We start from the raw sequence: 23,521 nt of genomic DNA, 5'->3' as shown, positions 1-23,521 counted from the left end.
CACGTAGTGGCTGGCCCCAGGACGCTGACCCAGGACGCACGAGTTAAGACTCCACGCTCCCAGGCGGGGGCTAGGACCATGACTTTCCCCCTCCGCTCCCCTCAGGAAAACAGAACACAGGCGGGGAGACTCGGGTCTTTATTAGGCAAGGCCAGCCTGCAGCACCCCGCCCCGCCCCGCCCCGGCTGGCAGTGAGTCGGGGTCTCTGTGTGGGGCGGGAGGGGAATCACTGGCTCTCCTCAAAACGTGTGCACCAGCTGGACTGCGGGTAGAGTCTGGACAATCTGGATGGAGGGCAGGCCCTGCGGGGTCATAACACCAGGCCCAGCTCCTGCGGGGACCACTTGTACCATCTGGGAGGCTGGAGCCGCGGGGAGCCCCGCGGGGCCCGAGGCTGGGCCTGAGGGCGGTGGGGCCAGGAGCTGCAGCGTGGCGGCGCCTCCTCCAGTGCTGCTGCTGTCCAGCAACTCAGTGGCTGGGGCGCTGCGGATGATGAGGAGTTTCTGTCCCGGTGGGCCGGTGGCAGGCGGCTCGGTCAGCCCAGGGGAAAGGGTTTCTACCTCCTGTACGCAGAGCTGGGTCTGCTCGCCATCGGCCCCGCTCAGCACCAGCACGCTCTGCAAGCCCTCGTCCGTCTGGAGTGTCTCAAAGAGGACATCCTGGACCACACCGGTGCTGGCCTCACCATCCCCCGCCTCCCCGGGGCCGGGGCCCGTGAGCAACTCCTCAGCTGCTCCGCTCTGAACAACCAGCAGGTTGGGCGCCTCAGTAGCCACAGCTCCCCCACTGGAATTGGAAAGCTGGCCGGCCACAGGCTGGAGCTGGACCGTGGTCACCTCCTGTGCTGGCTGGAGCTGGACCGTGGTTACTTCCTGTGCTGGCTGAAGCTGGACCGTGGTCACCTCCTGTGCTGGCTGGAGCTGGACCGTGGTTACTTCTGGGGCTGGCCGGAGGGACTGGAGCTGCACCCCACTCACTTCCTGTGGCCCTGCCTCCCCACCCCCCACATTCTGCAGAACGATGAGGCTCTGCGCTGCCCCGCTGGCCCCTGCGCTGGCCGCTCCCTGCACCCCTAGACCCCCAGGGCCTGGCAGCCAGACCACTCCCGCCCCCTGGCTGGCTTTCCCCACTGCCCGCGGGCCCTGCCTTGCACGGCCGCTCCCAGCCCCTGCACTGGAGGAGGGCAGCAGGATGAGCTTGGGAGGTGCAGGAGGGGGCGGAGGTGTAGGGGGTTGCACGCTGCTAGGGATCAGCTGGAGGCCCTGGGCAGTTTGCACCAGGAGGAACGTCTGAGAGTTGGGCGCTGCTGGCCCCAAGCTCGGGGCCTGGGCCGTGCCCCCCGCCACCTCGAGGGAGAGCGTGGCCTGGAGGTGGGGCAGGACATGGACATCTTGGGTGGCTGGCGGGGCCCGGGCGGCAGCCAGTGGAGCAGGGGGCTGGGAGCCGGCGGCGGGGGCTGTGGTGCTGGGAGCCGTGTTGGCCGGGGCGTGCGTCCTCAGGTGCCGCTGCAGGTAGGCGGCCATAACGAAGCCGCGACCGCAGATGGGGCAGGTGAAGGGGCGCTCGGCTGAGTGCGTGCGCTGGTGCAGCAGCAGGTTGGAGGAGTGGGTGAAGGTCTTGGGGCAGAGCGGACAGCGGAAGGGCCGCTCGCCCGTGTGCACACGCTGGTGCTGCCGCAGGTTGGAGGTCTGCGCGAAGCTCTTGCCGCAGACACCGCAGGCGTGGGGCCTTTCGCCAGTGTGCACGTGGCGGTGGCGACGCAGGCACGACGTGTTGCGGAAGGCCTTGCCACACTCCCCGCAGGCGTAGGGCCGCTCGCCCGAGTGCAGCCGCAGGTGGTACTGGTAGTGGGACGACCATTTGAAGGTGAGGCCACACTGGCCGCAGGTGAAGGCCCGCAGGCCCGTGTGCACGCGCTGGTGGATAGCCAGCAGGGAGGAGCGCTTGAAGGCCTTGCCGCACTCGCCGCACTGGTAGGGCCGCTCGCCCGTGTGGTCCCGCAGGTGGTAGCGCAGCCCGGAGGAGCCCTTGAAGGCCTTGCCGCACTCGGCACATTTGTAGGGCCGCTCCGCAGACGCGGGGGCGGACGGGGGTGGTGGCGGGGCGGAGGCGGCAGGCGCCAGCGGTTCCTGGGGACAGGTCACCTCGGCGGCCTCAGCCTGCGGAGGCGGGCGCCCGGCCGCCGCCTCTTCCACGTGGCACTGCTGATGAGCCAGGAGGCTGGCCAGCTGCGGGAAGGAGCCGTCGCAGCTGCCGCAGCGGAACGCTTGCCCGCCGGCAGTCCCGTGGCTGTGCTGGTGGCGGGAGAGCCCGGCCACCGTCCGGAAGGACTTGCCGCAGGGCAGACAGGCAAAGCCAGGGGCGGGGGCGGCGGCGGGAGGAGGGGGCTGCGGCATAGGGGACGGTGGCTGGTCGGCCTTGGGCGCCTCGGCGGGTGCGTCCTGGGGCTGGGGCGGCGCCGCCTCCGGCCCGGGGCACGGCTGGTGCTCCAGGAGCAGCTCCTCGCTGCTGAATCCCTGCTCGCAGCCATCGCAGCGGTACACCAGCTCCACCGTGGTCTCCGCCGCCGCCAAAAAGAGCTCGGGCACCACGGGCGGGGGCGGGGGCGGTGGGGCGGGGGGCGCGGGCGGGCTGTGGGGCTGGAGGTGCCGCTGCAGGTAGGCGTCGCACACGAAGACCTTGCCGCCACCACCGCTGGGCTCCCGGGGCTGGGGGGGCGGGCCCGCGGGGGCGGCACCCGGGGCGGCGGCAGGGGCGGCGCCGTGGGTGCGCTGGTGCAGCAGCAGGTTGGAGGAGTGGGTGAAGGTCTTGGGGCAGAGCGGGCAGCGGAAGGGCCGCTCGCCCGTGTGCACGCGCTGGTGCTGCCGCAGGTTGGTGCTCTGCGTGAAGCTCTTCCCGCAGACGCCACAGGTGTAGGGCCGCTCGCCAGTGTGCACATGGCGGTGGCGCCGCAGGCTGGACGAGTTCTTGAAGGCCTTGGGGCAGTCCGGGCACGGGTAGGGGCGCTCGCCTGTGTGCTGTCTTAGGTGGTACTGGTAGTGGGATGACCACTTGAAGGCCAGGCCGCACTGGCCGCAGATGAAGGCCCGCAGGCCGGTGTGCACGCTGCGGTGGATCTGCAGCAGGGAGGAGCGCTTGAAGGCCTTGGGGCAGTCGGGGCACTGGTAGGGCCGCTCGCCTGTGTGGCCTCGCTGGTGGTAGAGCAGGGCCGAGGAGCCCTTGAAGGCCTTGGGGCAGTCTGGACACTTGTAGGGCCGCTCGCCTGTGTGCGTGCGCTGGTGGTGCAGAAGCCGGGACGACCACCGGAATGACTTGCCACACTCCCCACACTCGTACTGGGCCGCCGGGGCAGGGGCTGCAGGGCCTGGCTTCTCCCCGGCCCCCTCCGCAGTAGAGGCCGGGGCCATGTCCGCGTGGGAGCCAACCATCACACCTGGGGGAGGGATTCCGGGTCAGGGGCTCACCCCCGCACTGGGTCATCTCAACGCCAAACCCACACACTACCTCCCCGGGTCACCCACTTTGCAGGGGACCTTCCTTAGGATTAGGGTCTCCAGTGGTCCCAGTTTGCTTGGAACATGAGCAGGTGCCAGCGATGCTGGACTTTCAGTGCTGAAATGGAAACTCCCCAGCAAACTGGTGGTCACCCTCCTTAGGAGGCTGGCCAGGTCTGAGAAGGCGGGGCCCCGCCTTCAAGAGAGCAAGCGCTGCCTTTAGGAGTCTGCTCACTCCCTCTACAGACAGGTAGGGTCCCTGAAGACCACACACAGAGGGGCTCTCCGGGCTCTGCTCCTTGCTGCTCTCCCTCTAAGACTTTATCCTCCGCCTCGGCCTCAACACTCCTCCCACTGCCATACCCTAAACCTCTTCCTGCTAACTAAATCCTCCTCATGGGGCCAGACACGGTGGCTTACGCCTGTAATCAATCCTAGCACTTTGAGAGGCCAAGGCAGGCAGATCACCTGAGATCAGGAATTTGAGACCAGCCTGGCCAGTGTGGTGAAACCCTGTCTCTACTAAAAATACAAAAATGAGCCCAGCGTGGTGGCGGGCGCCTGTAATCCCAGCTACTCAGGAGACTGAGGCAGGAGAATTGCTTGAATACAGGAGGTGGAGGTTGCAGTGTGAGCTGAGATCATGCCATTGCACTCCAGCCTGGGCAACAGAGAGAGATTCCGTCTCAAAAAAAAAAGTGTCCTCATGGTCTGAGCCTGGAACAACCTACTTCCCACCACCACAAAGCCTTCTAGGTCACTCCCGCTTGGTGCTTCAACTCCCCAAATCCTTAGACTGTAGCCCATCCCCATCTACCACCCAGCCCGCCCTGCCTCCTCCAGCCAGCCCACATCCTCACTCCTGCCTGACCCTGCACAAATGCTGCAGGTGGCCATGACAGGCACCCCCTTGCCTGGCCTTGCCTGGCCTGGCCTCAGTCTCACTTTGCCTTCATGCCCATGAAATCTGCAGCCCCCTCACCATCACCCTCCCTGGCTCACACTACATGTCTCTGGTCCATGCACTCGCAGGTGTGCTGCTTTCTCCTGAAACCTCCAACCCCTCCTCTCCCCTCCTGTTCTTGGCAGGCAACCCTGTCCTTGATCATGCCTCTGTGAAAATAAAGGTTCTCACATTCTGACCACGATACCAGTGGTTCTCAACTGGGACAAATTGTGCCTCTGACCCAGGGGACATCTGGCAGTGCCTGGAGGCATTCTGGGTTATCTGTTAACTAGAGAGGAAAGTGCTCCTGGCATCTGGTGGGAGGAGGCCAGGGATGCTGCTCAACACCCTACAATTCACAGGACGGCCCCGCAGCCGAGAACAATCCCAGCCACGATGTCAACAGTGCGAGGTCCAGAAACCCTGCGTGGTCCTTTCCCACAGGCCTGACCCGGTGCCCATGGACCCTGCCTTCCCACCCACATCCTCCACTTTTCCTCCTCTCCTGGACCATTCCCATGTGCAGAACCAACAATCTATGTCTCCCATCTTTAAAAACCAAAAATCTTTTCACTCTACTTCCCTGTCCAGCTGCGAACTCATTTCTCCATTCCTTCATAGCAGAGCAACTCCAGTGTCAACCCGCTCTTTCCCCGCTCAAACCCCTTCAGTCCCACACTGGTGCCCCCACTCCACCACGGCCTCGGTGGTGCATGGCCCGCAGTGGCTCACCTGTCGCTGGGTCCATGGCCCGCCTCCCCTTGGCCTCCAGGATACCTCGCTCCCTCGCTGTCCTCCTTCACCTGTCACCCCCTCTCAGTCCCCAGCCTGGTTCCTTCTCACCTCCCTGACCTCTCGATATGGGAGCACCCGGGGCTCGGGCACCCCTTGGTCCTCTTTTCTCTGTCCTCTCTCCCTGGGAGCCCCCACCCACTCTCAGGACTCCACCATCTACGAACAATGACTCCAGGTCTCCAGCGCTGTGAGACCTACCCTCTGAATACCACACCACCTGCTAGACTGTGCCATCTGAACGCCTCGTAGACACCTCAAACTTAACGTGCCCAAAATCTATAGTCTTTTGCTCCTCGCCCCCAACTTCTACTCCATCCATAGCTTCTCCATCTCTGAAAACGGCAGCGGTCTTCTTCCTCAGGCCAGAGGCTCCTCGCCTCCTCTCGACCACCTCTGTCAGCAGATTCCCCTTCCAGCCGGAACATATCCGGGATCTGGCCGCTTCTCACAGGCCTCCACCTTGATCTGAGGCACTACTGTCTCTCTCCCAGGCAGCTGCAGCAGCCTCCCCACAGATCTCCGTGTTTCCACCCGTGCCCTGCCCACCCTTCTGTTCCCAATACAGCAGCTGAAGTGAACCAGTCAACAGGGAGGGCTGGGCATTGCATTCCTGTGCTCAGAAATCTGCCACAGCTCTGGTCTTCGAGCCTGCTGACTTCCTGCAGGCTGCGGCCTGTCCCCTCCCTGACTTGTCCTCCTGCTGTCCTCACCGGCCCCCTACCCCTGGTCACTCTGGTCACCCAGGATGGCCAGGCAGACCTGCTCCCACTTCAGGGCACCTGCCTAGAACCGCCCCTTCCTTTCCCCCTGTGCCCACTGCTCTCTTTCGCCTCCGAGTCTTCGCTGAAATCCACTCTGTGAGAGCTTCCCTGACAGCCTTATTGAAATCTACAATCCCTTCCAACTCCCTATTCCCTTTTCCTGCCTTATTTTTCCCCCACAGCGATGATCACCTTTTAATGTACTGTACAGCCAGGGATTCTCAGCCTCAGAATGGTCTGTGGGGCCAGACCTGTCCTGTGCACTGCAGGGTGTTTAGCAGCATCCCTGGCCCCTGGCCTTGACCCACTGGACGCCTGACATTGGCCTATGAAGCCTTCCCCTACACTGTCCACAAAGCTCACTCCTGCACTTCCAAGTCTTAGCCGCAATGTCGCCCGAGGGGAGCACCGCTGCCCCCAGATGAGAACCGCTGCCCCCAGATGAGAACCGCTGCCCCCAGATGAGAACCGCTACTATATGACCAGTGTGTTCTCTGTTTTATTCTGTCTCACCATGCTAGAATGTCAACGCTGTGAAAATAGGGGCTTCTGTCTGGTTCACTGTTGTATGCCATCCCAGTGCCTACAATAATGTCTGGCAGAGTGTGTGCTCAGTAAACAAGTTTTAAATGAATGAAGCTTGGGCATCCCCTTCGGACAAGCTATAAGAACTTCTTGGTTTTTTGTTTTGTTTTGTTTTTTGAGACAGGGTCTCACTCTGTCACCAAGGCTGGAGTGCAGTGGCGCGATCTCGGCTCACTGCAACCTCCGCCTCCCGGGTTCAAGCGATTCTCCTGCCTCAGCCTCCCGAGTAGCTGGGATGACAGGTGCGTGCCACCAGGCCCGGCTAATTTTTGCATTTTTACTAGAGACGGGGTTTCACCATGTTGCCCGGGCTGGTCTTGAACTCCTGGTCTCAAGTGATCCGCCCGCCTCGGCCTCCCAAAGTGCTGGCACTACAGGCGTGAGCCACCGCGCCTAGCCAAGAACTTCCTTTTTAAAAGATAAGCGTACCCTTTAATATGTAAGCAGGTTAGATCGCGCCATTGCACTCCAGCCTGGGCAACAGAGACTCCGTCTCCAAAAAAAGAAAAAAAGGAAAAAAAGAACCTTCTGATCCTAAGAAGCTGCACGTGCCTTTGAGAAGGCCGAGCATCTCCTTAAACGCGATATCCGTGCCCTGAAACAGCGGGGTCCCATTTAGCAAGAAGAGAGCATCCCCTTTAAAAGGCCGCGCCACACCCTTTCAGCAGGCTGGACTTCCCCTTTAAGGGGATGCTGCCACTGCAGACCCATCTCCACCTTTGTTGAGCTAAACTAGGGATCGTTTTGAAGCAACCAGGACTCAGGAGTTTTTGCTTCAACGTTTGGGAAACGGCCACTGGCTTTTAATGAGATAACCGCCTTTTAAGGGAAAAAGTTTGTTTTAAGTCAGAAAGCTTCTATAAAAATGCAAAGCCTGACCCGCCCTCTCAATGCAGCCCCTTGCCCTTTAAGAGGGCGGAGCCGGCCCAGCGGGCAAAAGTCGGCGGTGAAATAGCGACCTCCCCTTTAAGGTACCCCTTCCGGCTTCACGCTCCCCCCTCCCACCCCCAACGTCTCCGCCCTCCGGTCCCTCCCCCCACCCCCGCCCCTCCGGTCTCTCACCTGCGGCCCCAATCGGGGGAACGAGGGTGGCAGCCCCAGGACCTTCTCGCGGGGGTCGACGGGAAGGTGGGGCCCCGGCAGCGGCGGTGCAGCTGTGGGGGCCGGGGAGGGGGGGCGGGGGCGCACTCCCTCCCAACGGCCCCCGGCGCGAGGCACCCAACCTTTATCGGCGGCCTCTCGCGCACACAAACCCCGACGTCTCCGTCGGCGCGTCACGACGCACGTACGCCGAGTTCCCGCCCCCGGACCCTCCCATTGGCTGCCCGAGTCCTCGACGAGGTCGGGCGCAGGCGGTGCGCGGCATCCTGGGAGTTGTAGTTCTCGCAGTTGTGGTCCCCGACTCCAGCTGTCAGGTCTTGGGGGCCGAGGCCCCGGTGAGCCCAAGGCGGGGGACGGCCAGCTCGAGACGCGCGGTCGCAAGTTCACCTTTATTAGTCCCGATTCCCTCTCATCTGCAGAAAAATCCTTCCATGCACCACGGTTGTACAAAACTCCCTCCCATGAAGCGGGCCCCGCCCCCAGGGTGTAATCGCTCCTGCGGGAAACCGAGGCCTGGAGCGCTTTCCGTCCCTCAGTAGAGCCACGTGCTCAGGATTTTCGGGCGTGTGCTTCGTGCACGCTCATCCAGACGCTGCAGAACCTGGTTCCTGCTGGGCAAAGGTCCGTTCAGGGAGCCTGGAATCCAGAGACTCCTTACGGGGTTTTCGTGGGAGACCGAGCTGCTCCAGAACCCTTTTCCACGCCCCACCCCCGCCCAACCCAGCGTTCCAGCCACGTTGGCTTTTCTGAGGGTCATGCAACGCAGTTTCTCAGCCAGAGCACTAGTGCCATTTGGGATGGACTCTGCCGTGGGGACTGTCCTATGCACTGTAGGGTGGTGAGCAGTATCCCAGGCCTCCACCCACTAGATGCGGGTAGCATCCCCCAGCCCCGCTCCACACACCCCTTAGGAGAGCTCAGAATATCTCCAGATGGAGATCTTCACGGTGGCTCACACCTGTAATCCCAGCACTTTGGGAGGCTGAGGCAGGCAGATCACTTGAGGTCAAGAGTTCGAGACCAGCCTGGCCAACATAGTGAAACCCTGACTCTACTAAAAGTACAAAAATTAGCCGGGCACGGTGGCAGGTGCCTGTAATCCCAGCTACTCAGGAGGCTGAGGCAAGAGAATCACTTAAACCCAGGAGTTGGAGGTTGCAGTGAGCCAAGATCATGCCACTGCACTCCAGCCTGAGTGACAGAGTGAGACTCCGTGTCAAAAAAAAAACAAACAACAAAAAAGAATATCTCCAGACATTGCCAAATGTTCACTAGTTGAGAGCCACTGCTCAAAGGCAGTCCCCTCGGCCTGAAGGCCATTCTGTATGCTGTTTCTCAGACCAGAAGGCCCTTCTGCCCTTAACCCATCCCTGCCCAGCAAGATTGTGGGGAAAAGAAAGAGATTAACCTGTTACTGTGTCTATATAGAAAGAAGTAGACATAAGAGACTCCATTTAGTTCTGTATTTGAGATGCTGTTAATCTGTGACCCTACCCCCAACCTTGTCCTTGCAAGAGACATGTGCTGTGGTGACTCAAGGTTTAAAGGATTTTGGGCTGTGCAGGATGTGTCTTTGTTAAACAAGTGCCTGAAGCAGCTTGCTGGTTAAAAGTCATCACCATTCTCTTAATTTCAACTACCCAGGGACACTTACACGGCCAAAGGTCGCAGGGACCTCTGCCTAGGAAAGCTAGGTATTGTCCAAGGTTTCTCCCCATGTGATAGGCTGAAACAATGCTGCTAAAAGGTTTATGTGTCCGGAGCTGCACGCCCCGGCCATAGCGAATAATAACTGACGATTAAAAACGCCTGAGCTCTATTCATTTCCACCTTCTACCTCCTCCCTAGATTTACCTTTTTCCCTGTATTAATACCTCATAAAAGATGGCGCTCTTCCTGCTGCTGCTGCTTCACCCATTTTTCCCGCGCCCGCGAAAATTACTACCTGACAGCGCAGGTGCAACATGACGTTCGACCAGAGAAACCAATACCTATCTGGCCACGCCTCCACTATGAGATCATTTTCGCCTTGGCCCAACCCCTTTCCCTCCAAGTGTATATAAGGCACTGCATTACCGCCATCAAGAGAGACTTGATCAGAGCACTGTCTTGTCTCCATTTCTCGTATCTCTTGTTCCCCAAATTCCCACCCCCTCCTCCAGGGCCTGCTTCGACTATCCCGCGGGCCGGGAGATTTATGGAGATATTTGCATATGCATCTCAAGGCACAGCATTTTCCTTTAAACTTATTCATGTCACAGAGATCTTTGTTCATATGTCTTACTGCTGATTTCCTCCCTACAATGATCCTATTGTCCTGCCACTCCCTTATGTTTAAGATTGTAAAGATAATTATCAATAAATACTAAGGGAACTCAGAGACCGGTGCCGGCGTGGGTCCTCTGTAAGCTGAGCTCCGGTCCCCTGGGCCCACTTTTTCTTTCTCTATACTTTGTCTCTGTGTCTCATTTCTTTTCTCAAGTCTCTCGTTCCACCTAACGAGAAACGCCCACAGGTGTGGAGGGGCAGGCCACCCCTTCAAAGATCCCGCTGGAAAGCCTCCTGTGCTAGGTGGTGTCCCTCTTACATGCTCAGCGACATTTATCTATGTCCCATGACAGCAGGGACCTTTCATGTCTTCGCTGCCCACGTATTCCAAACCAGCATGGGCCCTGATGGAGAAGCAGACGGTACTTGTTTGTTGAATGAGTGGATTTTTCTAGCCTCCCACACCGTTTCCCAAGTCCACAAGCAGGCTGGAACTCAGGGCTGATCTGCGCTGATGTGGCCCCACCCCTACCTTACAGGGTCTTGGTGGTGATATCTCCGTGCATTCGTGCGTGTAAAACCCCCTGGCATCCAGCTCAGCCCAAACATTCCTTTCACGTCAGCATTAACCACACAAAGCGGCTGCCATGAGGGGTGGGGACACAGATGGGAATGCGCTGCCCAGCTGGCTGCCAGGCCAGGAAAGCCCAGAGGTGCGGATCCCACCTCCATCCCCCTTGCCTCAGGCCATCTGGGTCTCTGCAATAGTGAAAGGGGTCCTCAGCTCAGCCCCCCTCACTTACCTGCCCACCCAGAGGCATTACAAAAGGGATGGGACACCCAGCCTGGGCAGTATAGCAAGACCTCATCTCTACAAAAAATTAGAGGCTGGGCACGGTGGCTCACGCCTGTAATCCCAGCACTTTGGGAGGCCGAGGCGGGCGGATCACAAGGTCAGGAGATGGAGACCATCCTGGCTAACATGGTGAAACCCCGTCTCTACTAAAAATACAAAAAATTAGCTGGGCGTGGTGGCGGGCACCTGTAGTCCCAGCTACTCGGGAGGCTGAGGCAGGAGAATGGCGTGAACCTGGGAGGTGGAGCTTGCAGTGAGCCGAGATCGTGCCACTGCACTCCAGCCTGGGCGACAGAGCGAGACTCCGTCTAAAAAACAAACAAACAAAAAGAAAAATTAGCTTCATATGGTAGTACATGCCTTTAGTCCCAGCTACTCAGAGGATCGCTTGAGCCTGGGAGGTTAAGGCTACAGTGAACTGAGATTGCACCACTGCACTCCAGCCTGGGCAATAGAGCAAGACCCTCTCTCAAAAAAAAAAAAAAAAAAGAGAGAGAGAGATGGGCATGGCTAAGACTGGCGCTTACTCTCCATACCATTCTCCACTTTGCAGCCAGAAGGTGAACAAAGGTTTTGAAGTCAATGGCCTCGGGCAACCTGCTGTCCCTGAAAAGGCGGTGTGGATTCAACTGGTTTGTTTTCAGAACAGCCTAGCAGCCCCTTGGAGACAGTGACGGGACTCAGGCCAGCCTTGTGTCCAGCACTTTCCAGGCCAAGGAGGAGTCTCAGGGACCCAGACGGGGAGGTGGGGTTTTCCCCCAACCCCCCGGATCCTCTGTGTAGCCCTTCAAGGGATGTCATCAGGTCCCTCATGCTGACAAGTAAACAGAATCAGCTGGGTGCAGTGGCTCATGCCTGTAATCCCAGGCCTTTGGGAGACCGAGGCAGGCGGATCACAAGGTCAGGAGTTCGAGACCAGCCTGGCCAGCATGGTGAAACCCCCTCTGTACTAAAAATACAAAAATCAGCCGGGCATGGTGGCACGTGCCTGTAGTCCCAGCTACTCAGGAGGCTGAGGCAGGAGAATTGCTTGAACCCGGGAGGCGGAGGTTTGCAGTGAGCCAAGATTGTGCCACTGTACTCCAGCCTGGGTAACAGAGCGAGACTCCGTCTCGAACAAACAAACAAAAACAGAATCAAATAACCGAAGACATGGATAAGATCATACAGAATCCGGCCGGGCGCGGTGGCTCAAGCCTGTAATCCCAGCAATTTGGGAGGCCGAGACGGGCGGATCACAAGGTCAGGAGATCGAGACCAGCCTGGCTAATACGGTGAAACCCCGTCTCTACTAAAAAGTACAAAAAAAACTAGCCGGGTGAGGTGGCGGGCGCCTGTAGTCCCAGCTACTCGGGAGGCTGAGGCAGGAGAATGGCGTAGACCCGGGAGGCGGAGCTTGCAGTGAGCTGAGATGCGGCCACTGCACTCCAGCCTGGGCGACAGAGCGACACTCCGTCTCAAAAAAAAAAAAAAAAACGCCGGGCGCGGTGGCTCAAGCCTGTAATCCCAGCACTTTGGGAGGCCGAGATGGGCGGATCACGAGGTCAGGAGATCGAGACCATCCTGGCTAACACAGTGAAACCCCGTCTCTACTAAGAAATACAAAAAATAGCCGGGCGAGGTGGCAGCGCCTGTAGTCCCAGCTACTCGGGAGGCTGAGGCGGGAGAATGGTGTGAACCCGGGAGGCGGAGCTTGCAGTGAGCTGAGATCCGGCCACTGCACTCCAGCCTGGGCTACAGAGCGAGACTCCGTCTCAAAAAAAAAAAAAAAAAAAAAAAAGATCATACAGAATCCTCAGCTGCAGCTGTTCCAGGCCCAGCAGCGCTCCCACCCACAGTCCAGACCGGGGCTCCACCCCAGGCCCTGTCCTGGGAGCTGGGGTCATAGCAATGTGGAGGGGAAAAGCCAGTAAAAAAACTCACCGTCTCAGTGAGCTCACAGAACCTCCCAGGGCATGCAGTGGGAATCAAGAAGACAGACTACCCACTGCGCAGTGCCGTGGAGAAAAGCCAAGCAGGAGATACAGCTTCAGGGCAGTGAGGGGACCTCCAGAGCCTCCAATGCACGACCAAGCAGATGCCCAGATGTGCACCCCTAACACCCCTGCAGGCCCCAGATGTTTCTGTTTCTAGCCAACAACACCAGGTGTTTTGGGGGCACGGTTTTCCCCACCCCAACTAGATCAGGCTCCTTGCCCAGCCTCACACTCTGAGCCCTGCCGCCTGCCAGCCAGGTAAACCATTCAGCCTTTCCAGGTACCCACCCTTTCCTGGGGACTGGGCTGTCACTCCTGCCCAGAGGCCCTGCACTTGGGAGATTCTTCTCCATCCACCCCGATCCCAGGAGGATCAGCCTAAGGCTTTAGAAGGAACCTGCCACTCCCCTTCCCTCCCTCTGTAGAAAGTGGGGTCAGGGGCTAGAGAAGGTATCTGGAGTAATGACTGGATTCCCAGGGCCAGAGACTAAAAATAAAACATCCTTTTTCAAACAAGTCGAGTAAGGAACCAGAGATGCATTTTAGACCAAAGGCAGAGGGGATGGGCAAAGAGAGTCACTGGTTGTCAGCCATCCCCAGGGACAAGGGACCCAGGGGGCAGGCCCATGCCTCCCACAGGCTTAGGATGCTCCCTTCTTTTTTTTTTTTGGAAACGGAGTCCCACTCTATTGCTCAGGCTGGAGTACAATGGCACAATCTTGGCTCACTGCAACCTCGACCTCCCAGGTTCAAATGATTCTCCTGCCTCAGCCTCCTGAGTAGCTCAGATTACAGGCATTTGCCACCATACCCAGCTAATTTGGCTGGTCTTAAACTCCTGACCTCAGGTGATCCACCTGCCTCGGCCTCCCAAAGTGTTCGGATTACAGGCACGAGCCACGGTGCTCCTCCCTTCTGACATCTCTTAAGGCCCCTATGGCAGCCCCAGCAGGCCCCGAGCTAATGGGCCTCTCCACTCAGAAGGGGTGCGATCCCCATTTCACAGCGGGGTAAGGCAAGGCCCTCTGAAGTCTCATGGCCAAGCCACAGAACCAGGAAGTAATTCCTGCAACCCAGAAGTGGTTGGACCAGGAATGTGCCCAACCCCAGAGTCCACCCACTTCCAAGGCCTATTGAGCAGGTCTCACATGCACGGTCAGGCACTCATGGAGGCTGCCCAGGACATGGGAGCCAGGGGAGACTCCACATGCAGCCTGGGGGAAGCCAGGGCAGACTCGCTGGAGGAAGCAACAATACACAGGGTTCCATCTGCACAGGTAAAACATTCCTCTAAGTGCAAAAACAGAGACAGATACATGCTAAATTTCCTCCCTAAGAGTGGCTGCCACCTTCTACGATGACCCCCAGGGACCCGTGCCCTTATGTGAGTGCCTTTGCATTATGTGGATGTGATGGTTATGTGATATGGTGAAGGCAAGGGGGGTCTTAGCAGATGCGGTCAAAGATCCTGAGGCCAGGCACAGTGGCTCATGTCTGTAATCCCAGCACTTTGGGAGGCCGAGGCGAGTGGATGACCTGAGGTCAGGAGTTCGAGACCAGCTTGGCCAACATGGTGAAACTCTGTCTCTACTAAAAATACAAAAAATTAGCAGGTCGTGGTGGCGGGCACCTGTAATCCCAGCTACTCGGGAGGCTGAGGCAGGAGAATCGCTTGAACCCAGGAGGCGAAGGTTGCAGTGAGCCGAGATCGCGCCACTGCACTCCAGGCTGGGTGACAGAGCGAGACTCCATCTCAAAAAATATATATATATAAAATATATATAAATATATAAAATATATATTATAAAATATGTATTATATATTATATAAAATATAATATATAAATATATATTATATATTATATAAAATATAATATATAAATATATATTTATATATTATATAAAATATATATTATATATTGTATAAAATATATATTATATATTATATATTATTATATATAATATATAATATATATATTATATATTATATATAATATATATATTATATATATATTATATATTATATATATAATATATATTATATATATATTATATATAATATATATTATATATATAATATATATATTATAATATATAATATATATAATATATATTTATATTATATATTATATTAATATATATATTTATATATTTATATTATATATATAAAAAAAGCTGGGCCTAGAGGTCAGAGATGGGAAACGCAGAGATTCTTCTGCTGGCCCTGAACCCAGGACTCCATGCATTCTTCAGAGGCACTGAAATGAATGCTGCTGTGTCAACTTGGGAGCGGACCGCAACCTCAGATGAGACCCCAGCCCTGGCCCACTCCAGGATTGCAGCGACCCTGACCAGAGGACCAAGATAAACCATGGTGCCTAGATTCCTGGCCACGGAACTCTGAGATAATGAATGTATGTTGTTTAAAGCCATTGCATCAGTGGCTAGTTCTTACACAGTATAGATAGCGAATACACTCGTTATATATACGAATCTGCTAGGACCCCCATAACAAAGTTCCACACTGAGTGCTCCCAACAACAGAAACTTACTTTCTCCCGGTTCTGGATACGGAAGTCTGCAGTCAAGGTGTCTGGAGGGTTGCTTTACCCCGAGGCCTCTCTCCTTGGCTTGCAGATGCTGTCTTCCTTGTGGGGCCTCGATGGTGGCCCCTCGGTGCGTGTCTGTGTCCTAATCTCTTCTGTAATTGACACCATCAGATTTCGTTAGGGCAGACCCTGATGACCTTGTTTAACTTCATTGCTTCCTTCCACCCTCTCTCTCTCCCTTCCTTCCTTCCCTCCTTCCTTCTTTATCGAAACAGAGTTTCACTCTTGTTGCCCAGGCTGGAGTGCTATGGCGTGATCTCGGCTCACCGAAACCTCCATCTCCCAGGTATAGGCGATTCTCCTGCCGCAGCCTCCGGAGTAGCTGGGATTACAGGCGTGTGCCACCACGCCTGGCTAATTTTGTATTTTTAGTAGAGACGGGGTTTCTCCATGTTGGTCAGGCTGGTCTCGAACTCTTGACCTCAGGTGATCCTCCACCCGCCTCGGCCTCCCAAAGCGCTGGGATGACAAGCGTGAGCCATTGCACCCAGGTTAATTGCTTGTTTAAAGACTTTATCCTAATATTGTCCCACTCTGGAGCATGGGGGTCACAACCGCAACACTGGAATCTGGGGAGACACAGGCAGCCACGGCCAGCCTTCTCTCAGAAGAAGAGTTGTGAACCAAACACGACAGGGTTGGCCCCTCTGCTTCTGGGTTGGGAACACCAGGGTGATGATACATTGTGACTCTGCTATCTGTACATTTTAACAATAAATTTTAAGGGGGGGCTGGAGGCAGTGGCTCACGCCTGTAATCCCAGCACTTTGGGACGCCAAGGCGGGTGGATCGCCTGAGGTCAGGAGTTCGAGACCAGCCTGTCCAACATGGCGAAACCCCGTCTCTACTAAAAAATACAAAAATTAGCCGGGCGTGGTGGTGGGCGCCTATAATTCCAGCTACTTGGGAGGCTGAGGCAGGAGAATCTCTTGAACCCAGGAGGCAGAAGTTGCAGTGAGCCGAGACTGCACCATGCACTCCAGCCTAGGTGACAGAGAGAGACTCTGTCTCAAACAATAATAATAATAAAATAAATTAAGGGAAACAAGGTCCCACAATAACTGGATAAGAGGGAGCAGATAGCAGATGGGTGGATGGGGACAGGGAAGGACACACCGTGTGTTGTCCCTGGCTTCCTGGCCTGGCCCTGACACCCCCATCCAGATTGTAGGGGGATTAGGGGGTGGGGTCTCCACATTCCAGCTGTAGCAAGGCCTGCAAAGGAGGCTGGGGGCAGGGTCTACCCCTGCCCCAAACCCTCTATGGTTCTCCATCACGCTTACCCTCATGGCCCAACCTGCCTGGCTCACCTCCTCCATTGCTGGGCAAAGCAAGGTGCTCCACAAATGTTTGTTGAATGACTAAATCCACCCCCAACACACACAGCATTTCAAGGGCTGGGATAGGGAAGAGGAGCCTGTAAGTGTAGGTCCTCAACAAACACCCCATGAAGCCCGCTTCTCACCGTGGTTGATGGTTCTCAACGACAGGAGACAGGAGAGGGCCCCAAGTTCTGGGGCCGCACCCCTTGAGCCGGGCCGCCCAGCACCGGCCAGGCGGGCGCCCCCTGGTGGACAGTCCCGAGGCCGCAGCCTGCAGGCGGCCCCCCTGTGCATTCCCGGCCGGCCTGAAAAGGACTGAGCTGGCCGGCGGAGGTTGCTCTTGGCCCCCGGGCTGTGGAATGCAAATTTTGAAATAAGAGCTACCAGATGTGAATACATACGATAAAGTGTGTATCAAGGTAGCAAACGTCATGCCCCAGCCACGTGACGGGACCAGCCTGAGCCCCTTCCCGGCCCTCAGGGCCAATCCTTCCCTTCCCATCCTCCAGAGACCCAGGGGCCCTCTCCCTTCGGCCTCTTGCCAAGGGACCCTGGATCCTCCCCTCTGTGCCTGAGACCTGGAGCGGAACAGGACAGGAAACCTTCAGGCCACCCCCAACACCACAGGCGTGAACCAGACTGTCGGACCTCTTGAGGCAGGAGAATAGCAGAGGAATTCGGGGAGGCAAAGGGGACCCTTGGACGTAGGTTAGCTTAAGCAGTAGCAGAAGCAAAACGTGTCAGATGGCAGAAGCAGGACATGCGAAATAAGGGAGGAAGCAGTGAGGTGGAACATGCAGGATAAGGAAAATAAGCCAGAAGGACCCGCAGTAGCAGTTTGGTCACGAAAAATAAAGCTGAAGATGAGTGATTTGGTGAGAAGAGATAAAGTGAGATTAGGCAAGGATGAGCAACTAACCTACAAGGGATAAAGTGAGGTTAAGCAAGAGATGAAAAACATATAAAAGGCCATGAAATGTATGGCCAGGCGCAGTGGCTCATGCCTGTAATCCCGGCACTTTGGGTGGCCGAGGCAGGCGGATCATTTGAGATCAGGAGTTCGGATCATTTGAGATCAGGAGTTCAAGACCAGCCTGGCCAACATGGTGAAACTCCGTCTCTACTAAAAAACACACAAAAGTTAGACAGGCATGGTGGTGCATGCCTGTGATCCCAGCTACTCTAGAGGCTGAAGCAGGAGAATCACTTGAATCCGGGAGACGGAGGCTGCAGTGAGACAAGATCATACCACTGCACTCCAGCCTGGGCAACAGAGCAAGACTCCATCTCAAAAATAAAAAACAGGACGGCACGGTGGCTCAGGCCTGTAATCCCAGCACTTTGGGAGGCCGAGACGGGTGGATCACGAGGTCAGGAGATCGAGACCATCCTGGCTAACACGGTGAAACCCCGTCTCTACTAAAAATACAAAAATTAGCCAGGCGCGGTGGCGGGCGCCTGTAGTCCCAGCTACTCAGGAAGCTGAGGCAGGAGAATGGCATGAACCCAGGAGGCGGAGCTTGCAGTGAGCCAAGATTGCGCCACTGCACTCCAGCCTGGGCGACAGAGAGAGACTCCATCTCAAAAATAAATAAATAAATAAATAAATAAAAATTAAAAAAATAAAATAAAAATAAATAAATTTTTAAAAAGAGTCCTTTAAAAAAAAAAAGGCCATGAAATGTAACAAACCAGGGCTGATCTCATCTCGGAGAGCTCAGTTTGCTCTCCCCTCTGAGAGTGGAATACTGTGCTTCATAAGCGTTTGCTCCTTTCCTTTGCTGTCTGTGCACGTCTCATCCAATCCTTTGTTTTGGACACCAGGAGACGGGAACTGCACGGTACCACCCCGAAACAATCTGACACAGACACACACACGCACACACACAGACGACCTGCCCTAGGGAAGACAGAGAGACAGAAACAGCGAAGCTGAGAGACAGGCAGTGAAGAGCATTCAGAGCCTAAAACGTAAACACTGAGAGAAACTCCAGAGATGGTGAAAGAGACAGACAGGGAGAGGAACCAGAACACAAATGGGGGAGATGAAGTCAGAGAGACAATACAGAGGAGAGAGGCTGGGCGCGGTGGCTCTCGCCTGTGATCCCAGCACTTTGGGAGGTCAAGGCAGGAGAATCGCTTGAACCCAGAAGTTTGAGACCAGCCTGGGCAACATAGTGAGACCCCATCTCTACAAAAGAAAAAAAATCAGCCAAGCATGGTGGCAGGTGCCTGTAGTCCCAGCTTCTCAGGAAGCTGAGGTGGAAGGATCTCTTTAGCCCAAGAGGTCAAGGCTGCAGTGAGCCAGGATCACACCACTACAGTGCATCCTGGGTGGCAGAGCCAGATTCTGTCTCTAAAAATAGATATATACAAACATACACACATACATAGATGATAGATCCATAGATAGGTAGGTGATAGATAGTTGATAGTGGAAAGAATTGTAGACAACTCAGGGATGGACAGAAAGCCACGAGGAACAGAAGAGGAAAGAGCAAGAGCAGGGGAGATGGAGAGATAGCAATGGGGCTAGTGTGAGTCACAGACAGCTGGCAGGCAGAGGGACGAAGGGGCAGAGTACAAGAGGCTGTCTAGGAGGCTGCAGACCCTTGGAGACACCCAAGAGAAACAGGGGAGGCCCATGATGTCCCCGACACAGACACCAGCCACACCAGGCCCAGCAGCCCCACCTGTGCAGTGGTTCAGCACAGTGGCAGTGTCAAGCATGGCAGAGGTGGCAGTCAACGTGTGTGTGCCGTGGCTGGTGAGGGCACTGGGTGTCTGGCTGTCCTACTGCAGCTGGTCTCACCATGCTCTGCTGACAGGAAACTGGACCTCTGGCAACATCACTGGCTGCACTCAGCCTCAGCTCCCAATATGTCCCCACCTGCTTGCTGGCCCCCATCCTAGGCCTGGTAGGACCTCAGCTGCTGACCTTGCCCATAGTACTGCTGGCCAGTGAGCGGGCCTGGCAAAAAACTCATGACATCAGGCTCAAATCCCTGCTTCAGGCAGGAGAATCAGCGCGTGCGGTTCTAGGTACTAAGCCGTGGTCATTTCTTTTTTTTTTTTTTTTTTTTTTTTGAGACGGAGTCTCGCTCTGTCGCCCAGGCTGGAGTGCAGTGGCGCGATCTCGGCTCACTGCAAGCTCCGCCTCCTGGGTTTTACGCCATTCTCCTGCCTCAGCCTCCTGAGTAGCTGGGACTACAGGCGCCCGCCACCGCGCCCGGCTAATTTTTTGTATTTTTAGTAGAGACGGGGTTTCACCGTGGTCTCGATCTCCTGACCTTGTGATCCGCCCGCCTCGGCCTCCCAAAGTGCTGGGATTACAGGCGTGAGCCACCGCGCCCGGCCATTTCTTTTCTTTTTTTTTTTTTTTTTTTTGAGACAAGAGTCTCGCTCTGTCACCCAGGCTGGAGTGCAGTGGCCGGATCTCAGCTCACTGCAAGCTCCGCCTCCCGGGTTCACGCCATTCTCCTGCCTCAAGCTCCCGAGTAGCTGGGACTACAGGCGCCCGCCACCTCGCCCGGCTATTTTTTTTTTTTTGTATTTTTTAGTAGAGACGGGGTTTCACCGTGTTAGCCAGGATGGTCTCGATCTCCTGACCTCGTGATCCACCCGTCTCAGCCTCCCAAAGTGCTGGGATTACAGGCTTGAGCCACCGCGTCCGGCCTACCGTGGTCATTTCTTACACCAACTTCGGGAAACACCCTGGCTTCCCAGCGCACACCCCCGAGGGTGGGTTCTGAGCAGAGACTGAGGCTGTCACACCTGGCACTCCCCCACCCAACCTGAGACCCAGGGTCCCCGCTCCAGCCAACACCCTTCCAGAAACAAGGGGGCCCGGCCCATCCTCTGCCTCCCACAGACACCAGGGGTCCCAGTCCCTCCACAACACACCCTGGGGGAGACTGTGCCCTGTTCTCTCGTCCCCTCCCGTCCTGCCTCACCCCTCTCCTCTCCTCTCCTCCCTCACTCTGCTGCTCAGGATTCTATGAGCCCCAGGATTTGGGGGGCAACCCCCCAGGAGCCAACCCCTCCTGCAGTCTGGAGACCTCGGCCCGCAGCAGCCCCTTTGGGAGCCTCGGTTTCCCCTCCTAAGGCCCTGGGCTGAGCAGAGGGAGTGAGGCACAGGTGTGTCTGGGGGTGAGTGGGCAGATGCAGCCCAGCTCCCCTCCCTCCCAGCCCCCTCCCCACGGCTCCAATTAAGGGTCCTCCACGCTCAATCGCTGCATTTGACTCACTGGCGGCCTCACCTCCCTAACCACGCCTTTGTTCCCTTAATTGGCCATCTCCAGGCACTATTCTCTGTCCCCCGCTGGCGTGCGCTGGTCCCATATCCTAGGTCCAACTATGCGCTAATTGGGTACTTACAGGGCCCCAGAAAGCCCCTCCCCTCCCTGTTCCCTGCCTTCCTATATCAGCCCCCACCTGCCAGTCCCTCGGACTTCAGGTCGGGCTCCTGGGAGGTGGGGGCAGGGTTAGGGTGCAGTGGGGAGGCCTTGGCCCAATCACCAGCCCTGCCTCCTCCCCAGCCCGGGGTACCTGGGCCTCCAGAGTCCCCTGCCCCACCCTGCTCACAGATTTGGGGGGTACTTTGGTCAGCAGTATTGTGGGGAGTTACTTCAGACCACCCCGGCCATGCATCCCGGGGTCCCCGAAGGCCCTGGGGTCTCCGAGCCCGGCCCCCGGGAGCTGTGTGCCTTCGTGAGCGGGGCAGCTGCCCACATGCTGCGGGCCCTGCAGCCCCGGCGCACCCGACCCCCCAAGAGGCGGCCCAACCACAGAAGGTTTCTGCACAACCAGATCTGCAGGTGAGGGGCTGTGGGGAAGGTGGGAATGGGAGGGGGAGGAGGGGGACGAGCAACCAGCACCCTTGGCTTGGGGAGACCAGGCACAAAGAGGAGCAGCCCCCAGGGCTGGATGCCAGCAGCAGTCAACATGCATTTATTGAGTGCCTACTGTGTGCCAGGCCAGTTACCAAAGCAGATAAAGTTCCTTGCTGTCGTGGAGGTTGTGTTTTCATGGGGGTGGCAGGCGGTCAGGACTCACCAAAATAAATAACTAGCATGGTGTGATGCAACCACATGGGTGAACCTTGGAAACATGATGCTGGCCGGGGGTGGTGGCTCAAGCCTGCAATCCCAGCACCTTGAAAAGCTGAGGCAGGAGGATCACTTGAGTTCAGGCGTTAGAGACCAGCCTGCTCACATCTGTCTTTACAGGCAGTTCACCAAGATTGAGGCCGCCACCCAGCGCCTGGCCCTCTCCATCCTGTCACAGGAGGCACCTCCCCAGAGACCCTCGCTCCAAAAGCCACCCCCGCCGCCTCCATCCCCCTTCCTGGGAGTGGCCTGTGCTGTGGCCCCCACTGAGGCTCCCCATGCCAGCGCCAGCCTGAGTCTCACTGCCCTGGACACCTCTACCCTCGACCTCTTTGACAACATTGTGCTCACCCCAGAGTGTACCTCAGTGCCACGGGACCCCTCCTCTGGTCCCACTCCCCTGCCAGTGCTGGGTCTGTCCTATCTCGACCTGGGCCAGCCGGACCTGAAGCAGGTCCCACGTTTCTGTGGCCCCCTGCCCCTTCCCCAGCATGCCCTGGGGGAAGAGGCTGATCTCGCGGCTCCCGACTGGGGTTGGGTGGACTGGTGGGAGGTGCCTCGTGCCTGGGATTCTCAGGGGATCCCTGAAGGTTGGGGGACCAGCTCCCCATAAGGCCAATCACAACCCAGTTCAGAACCCAGGACAAGCCAGAGGCCCCTCCATGACAGCTCTCCAGCCCTCTCCAGGAGCCCCCAACCTGTCCACTCCCTACCTGGCAGCCCCTGGTAAAATAAACCAACCCAGACCACCTCCTCAGACCACTGCCTCAGGGGTCTCCTCCTGGGCCCAAGGGCCCCCCTCCACCTCTTCTGGAGGCCCCATTCTTGCTTTCTCGCCTTTCCCCTTCCTTCTTCCTTGCCCCATCTTGGCATCCACCCCTCGCTCTCAGCCGGACTTACCTCTGCCTAATGTCTGCTTTCCTCTCATTTATTCCCAAAGACGTATGGAGCGCCTGCTATGGACCAGGCCCAGGTCTAGGACTTGAGGATTCAGCAGTGAATGAGGCAGATGGGATCCCTGCCTCAGAGAGCTCCCCGTTCTGTGTGCATGTGTGTGTTTTGGCGGGGAACTGACAATAAAAGAGTATATCCATGCATTTTTCAAAAAGCAAGATTCATTTCCAATTCAGATTGGAGTTAGTGCTGAAAAGAAAATAAAACACAAGGCCGGGTGCAGCGGCTCACACCTGTAATCCCAGCACTTTGGGAGGCTAAGGCAGGCGGATCCCTTGAGCCCAGGAGTTCAAGACCAGCCTGGGCAACAGAGTGAGACCTCTGTCTTTACAACAAAATAAAAAAATGAGTCAAGTGTGGTGGCGCATACCAGTGGTCCCAGCTACTCGGGAGGCTGAGGTGGGAGGATTGCTTGAGCCCTGGAGGTTGAGGCTGCAGCGAGCTGTGATCTTACCACGGTACTCCAGCCTGGTTGATAGAGCAATTTTTTCTTTTTTTTTTTTAATGTTTCAAAACAATTAAAAACAGCGACCTGATGGAGGGGCTACCTGACACCACGTGGTCAGGAAAGGCTTTGAAAGCCTGGAAGGCTGGGCCATGGGAAGTCCTAGGATTCCAGGCTGAGAGAGCACACGTGCAAAGGCCCTGCAGTGGGACATTGAGGGAACAGCAAGGGGAGACCCGTGTGGCTGGAGCGGAGTGAGCAGGGGGAGTGGTGAGAGGCGAGGTCTGCGGGAACCAGGAAGG

At 56.7% G+C, this 23,521-nt stretch overlaps 2 protein-coding genes and 1 long non-coding RNA gene across 4 annotated transcripts; 2 read left to right on the top strand and 1 right to left on the bottom strand.

Annotated features, from left to right (window-relative positions):
- Nucleotides 1-122: 122 nt before the first annotated feature.
- Nucleotides 123-23,265, bottom strand: ZNF628 (zinc finger protein 628). Of its 2 annotated transcripts, XM_077981868.1 has the most exons (4): nt 22,721-23,265; nt 15,334-15,482; nt 7,644-8,290; nt 123-3,433 (listed from the first exon to the last, which is right to left on the bottom strand). In XM_077981868.1, the coding sequence occupies exon 4, from the start codon at nt 3,426-3,428 to the stop codon at nt 240-242; it is 3,189 nt and encodes a 1,062-aa protein (XP_077837994.1). In that variant the 5' UTR covers nt 3,429-3,433; nt 7,644-8,290; nt 15,334-15,482; nt 22,721-23,265; the 3' UTR covers nt 123-239. The 2 variants fall into 2 exon arrangements, with proteins under 2 accessions (XP_077837994.1, XP_077837993.1); XM_077981867.1 differs by lacking the exons at nt 7,644-8,290; nt 15,334-15,482; nt 22,721-23,265 and adding an exon at nt 7,011-7,570.
- LOC144337354 (uncharacterized) lies at nt 9,297-10,132 on the top strand. The gene is made up of 2 exons (XR_013410395.1): nt 9,297-9,429; nt 9,876-10,132. It is a non-coding gene; the product is annotated as an uncharacterized LOC144337354 (long non-coding RNA).
- C19H19orf85 (chromosome 19 C19orf85 homolog) lies at nt 20,593-22,917 on the top strand. The gene is made up of 2 exons (XM_077981992.1): nt 20,593-21,529; nt 21,941-22,917. Exons 1-2 carry the CDS (start codon nt 21,357-21,359, stop codon nt 22,431-22,433), a joined length of 666 nt encoding a protein of 221 aa, XP_077838118.1. The 5' UTR covers nt 20,593-21,356; the 3' UTR covers nt 22,434-22,917.
- Nucleotides 23,266-23,521: the final 256 nt, after the last annotated feature.

This window comes from Macaca mulatta, chromosome 19, assembly GCF_049350105.2.
Source record: "Macaca mulatta isolate MMU2019108-1 chromosome 19, T2T-MMU8v2.0, whole genome shotgun sequence".
NCBI lineage: Eukaryota > Metazoa > Chordata > Mammalia > Primates > Cercopithecidae > Macaca > Macaca mulatta.
This window is presented reverse-complemented; position numbering and strand designations above follow the sequence as displayed.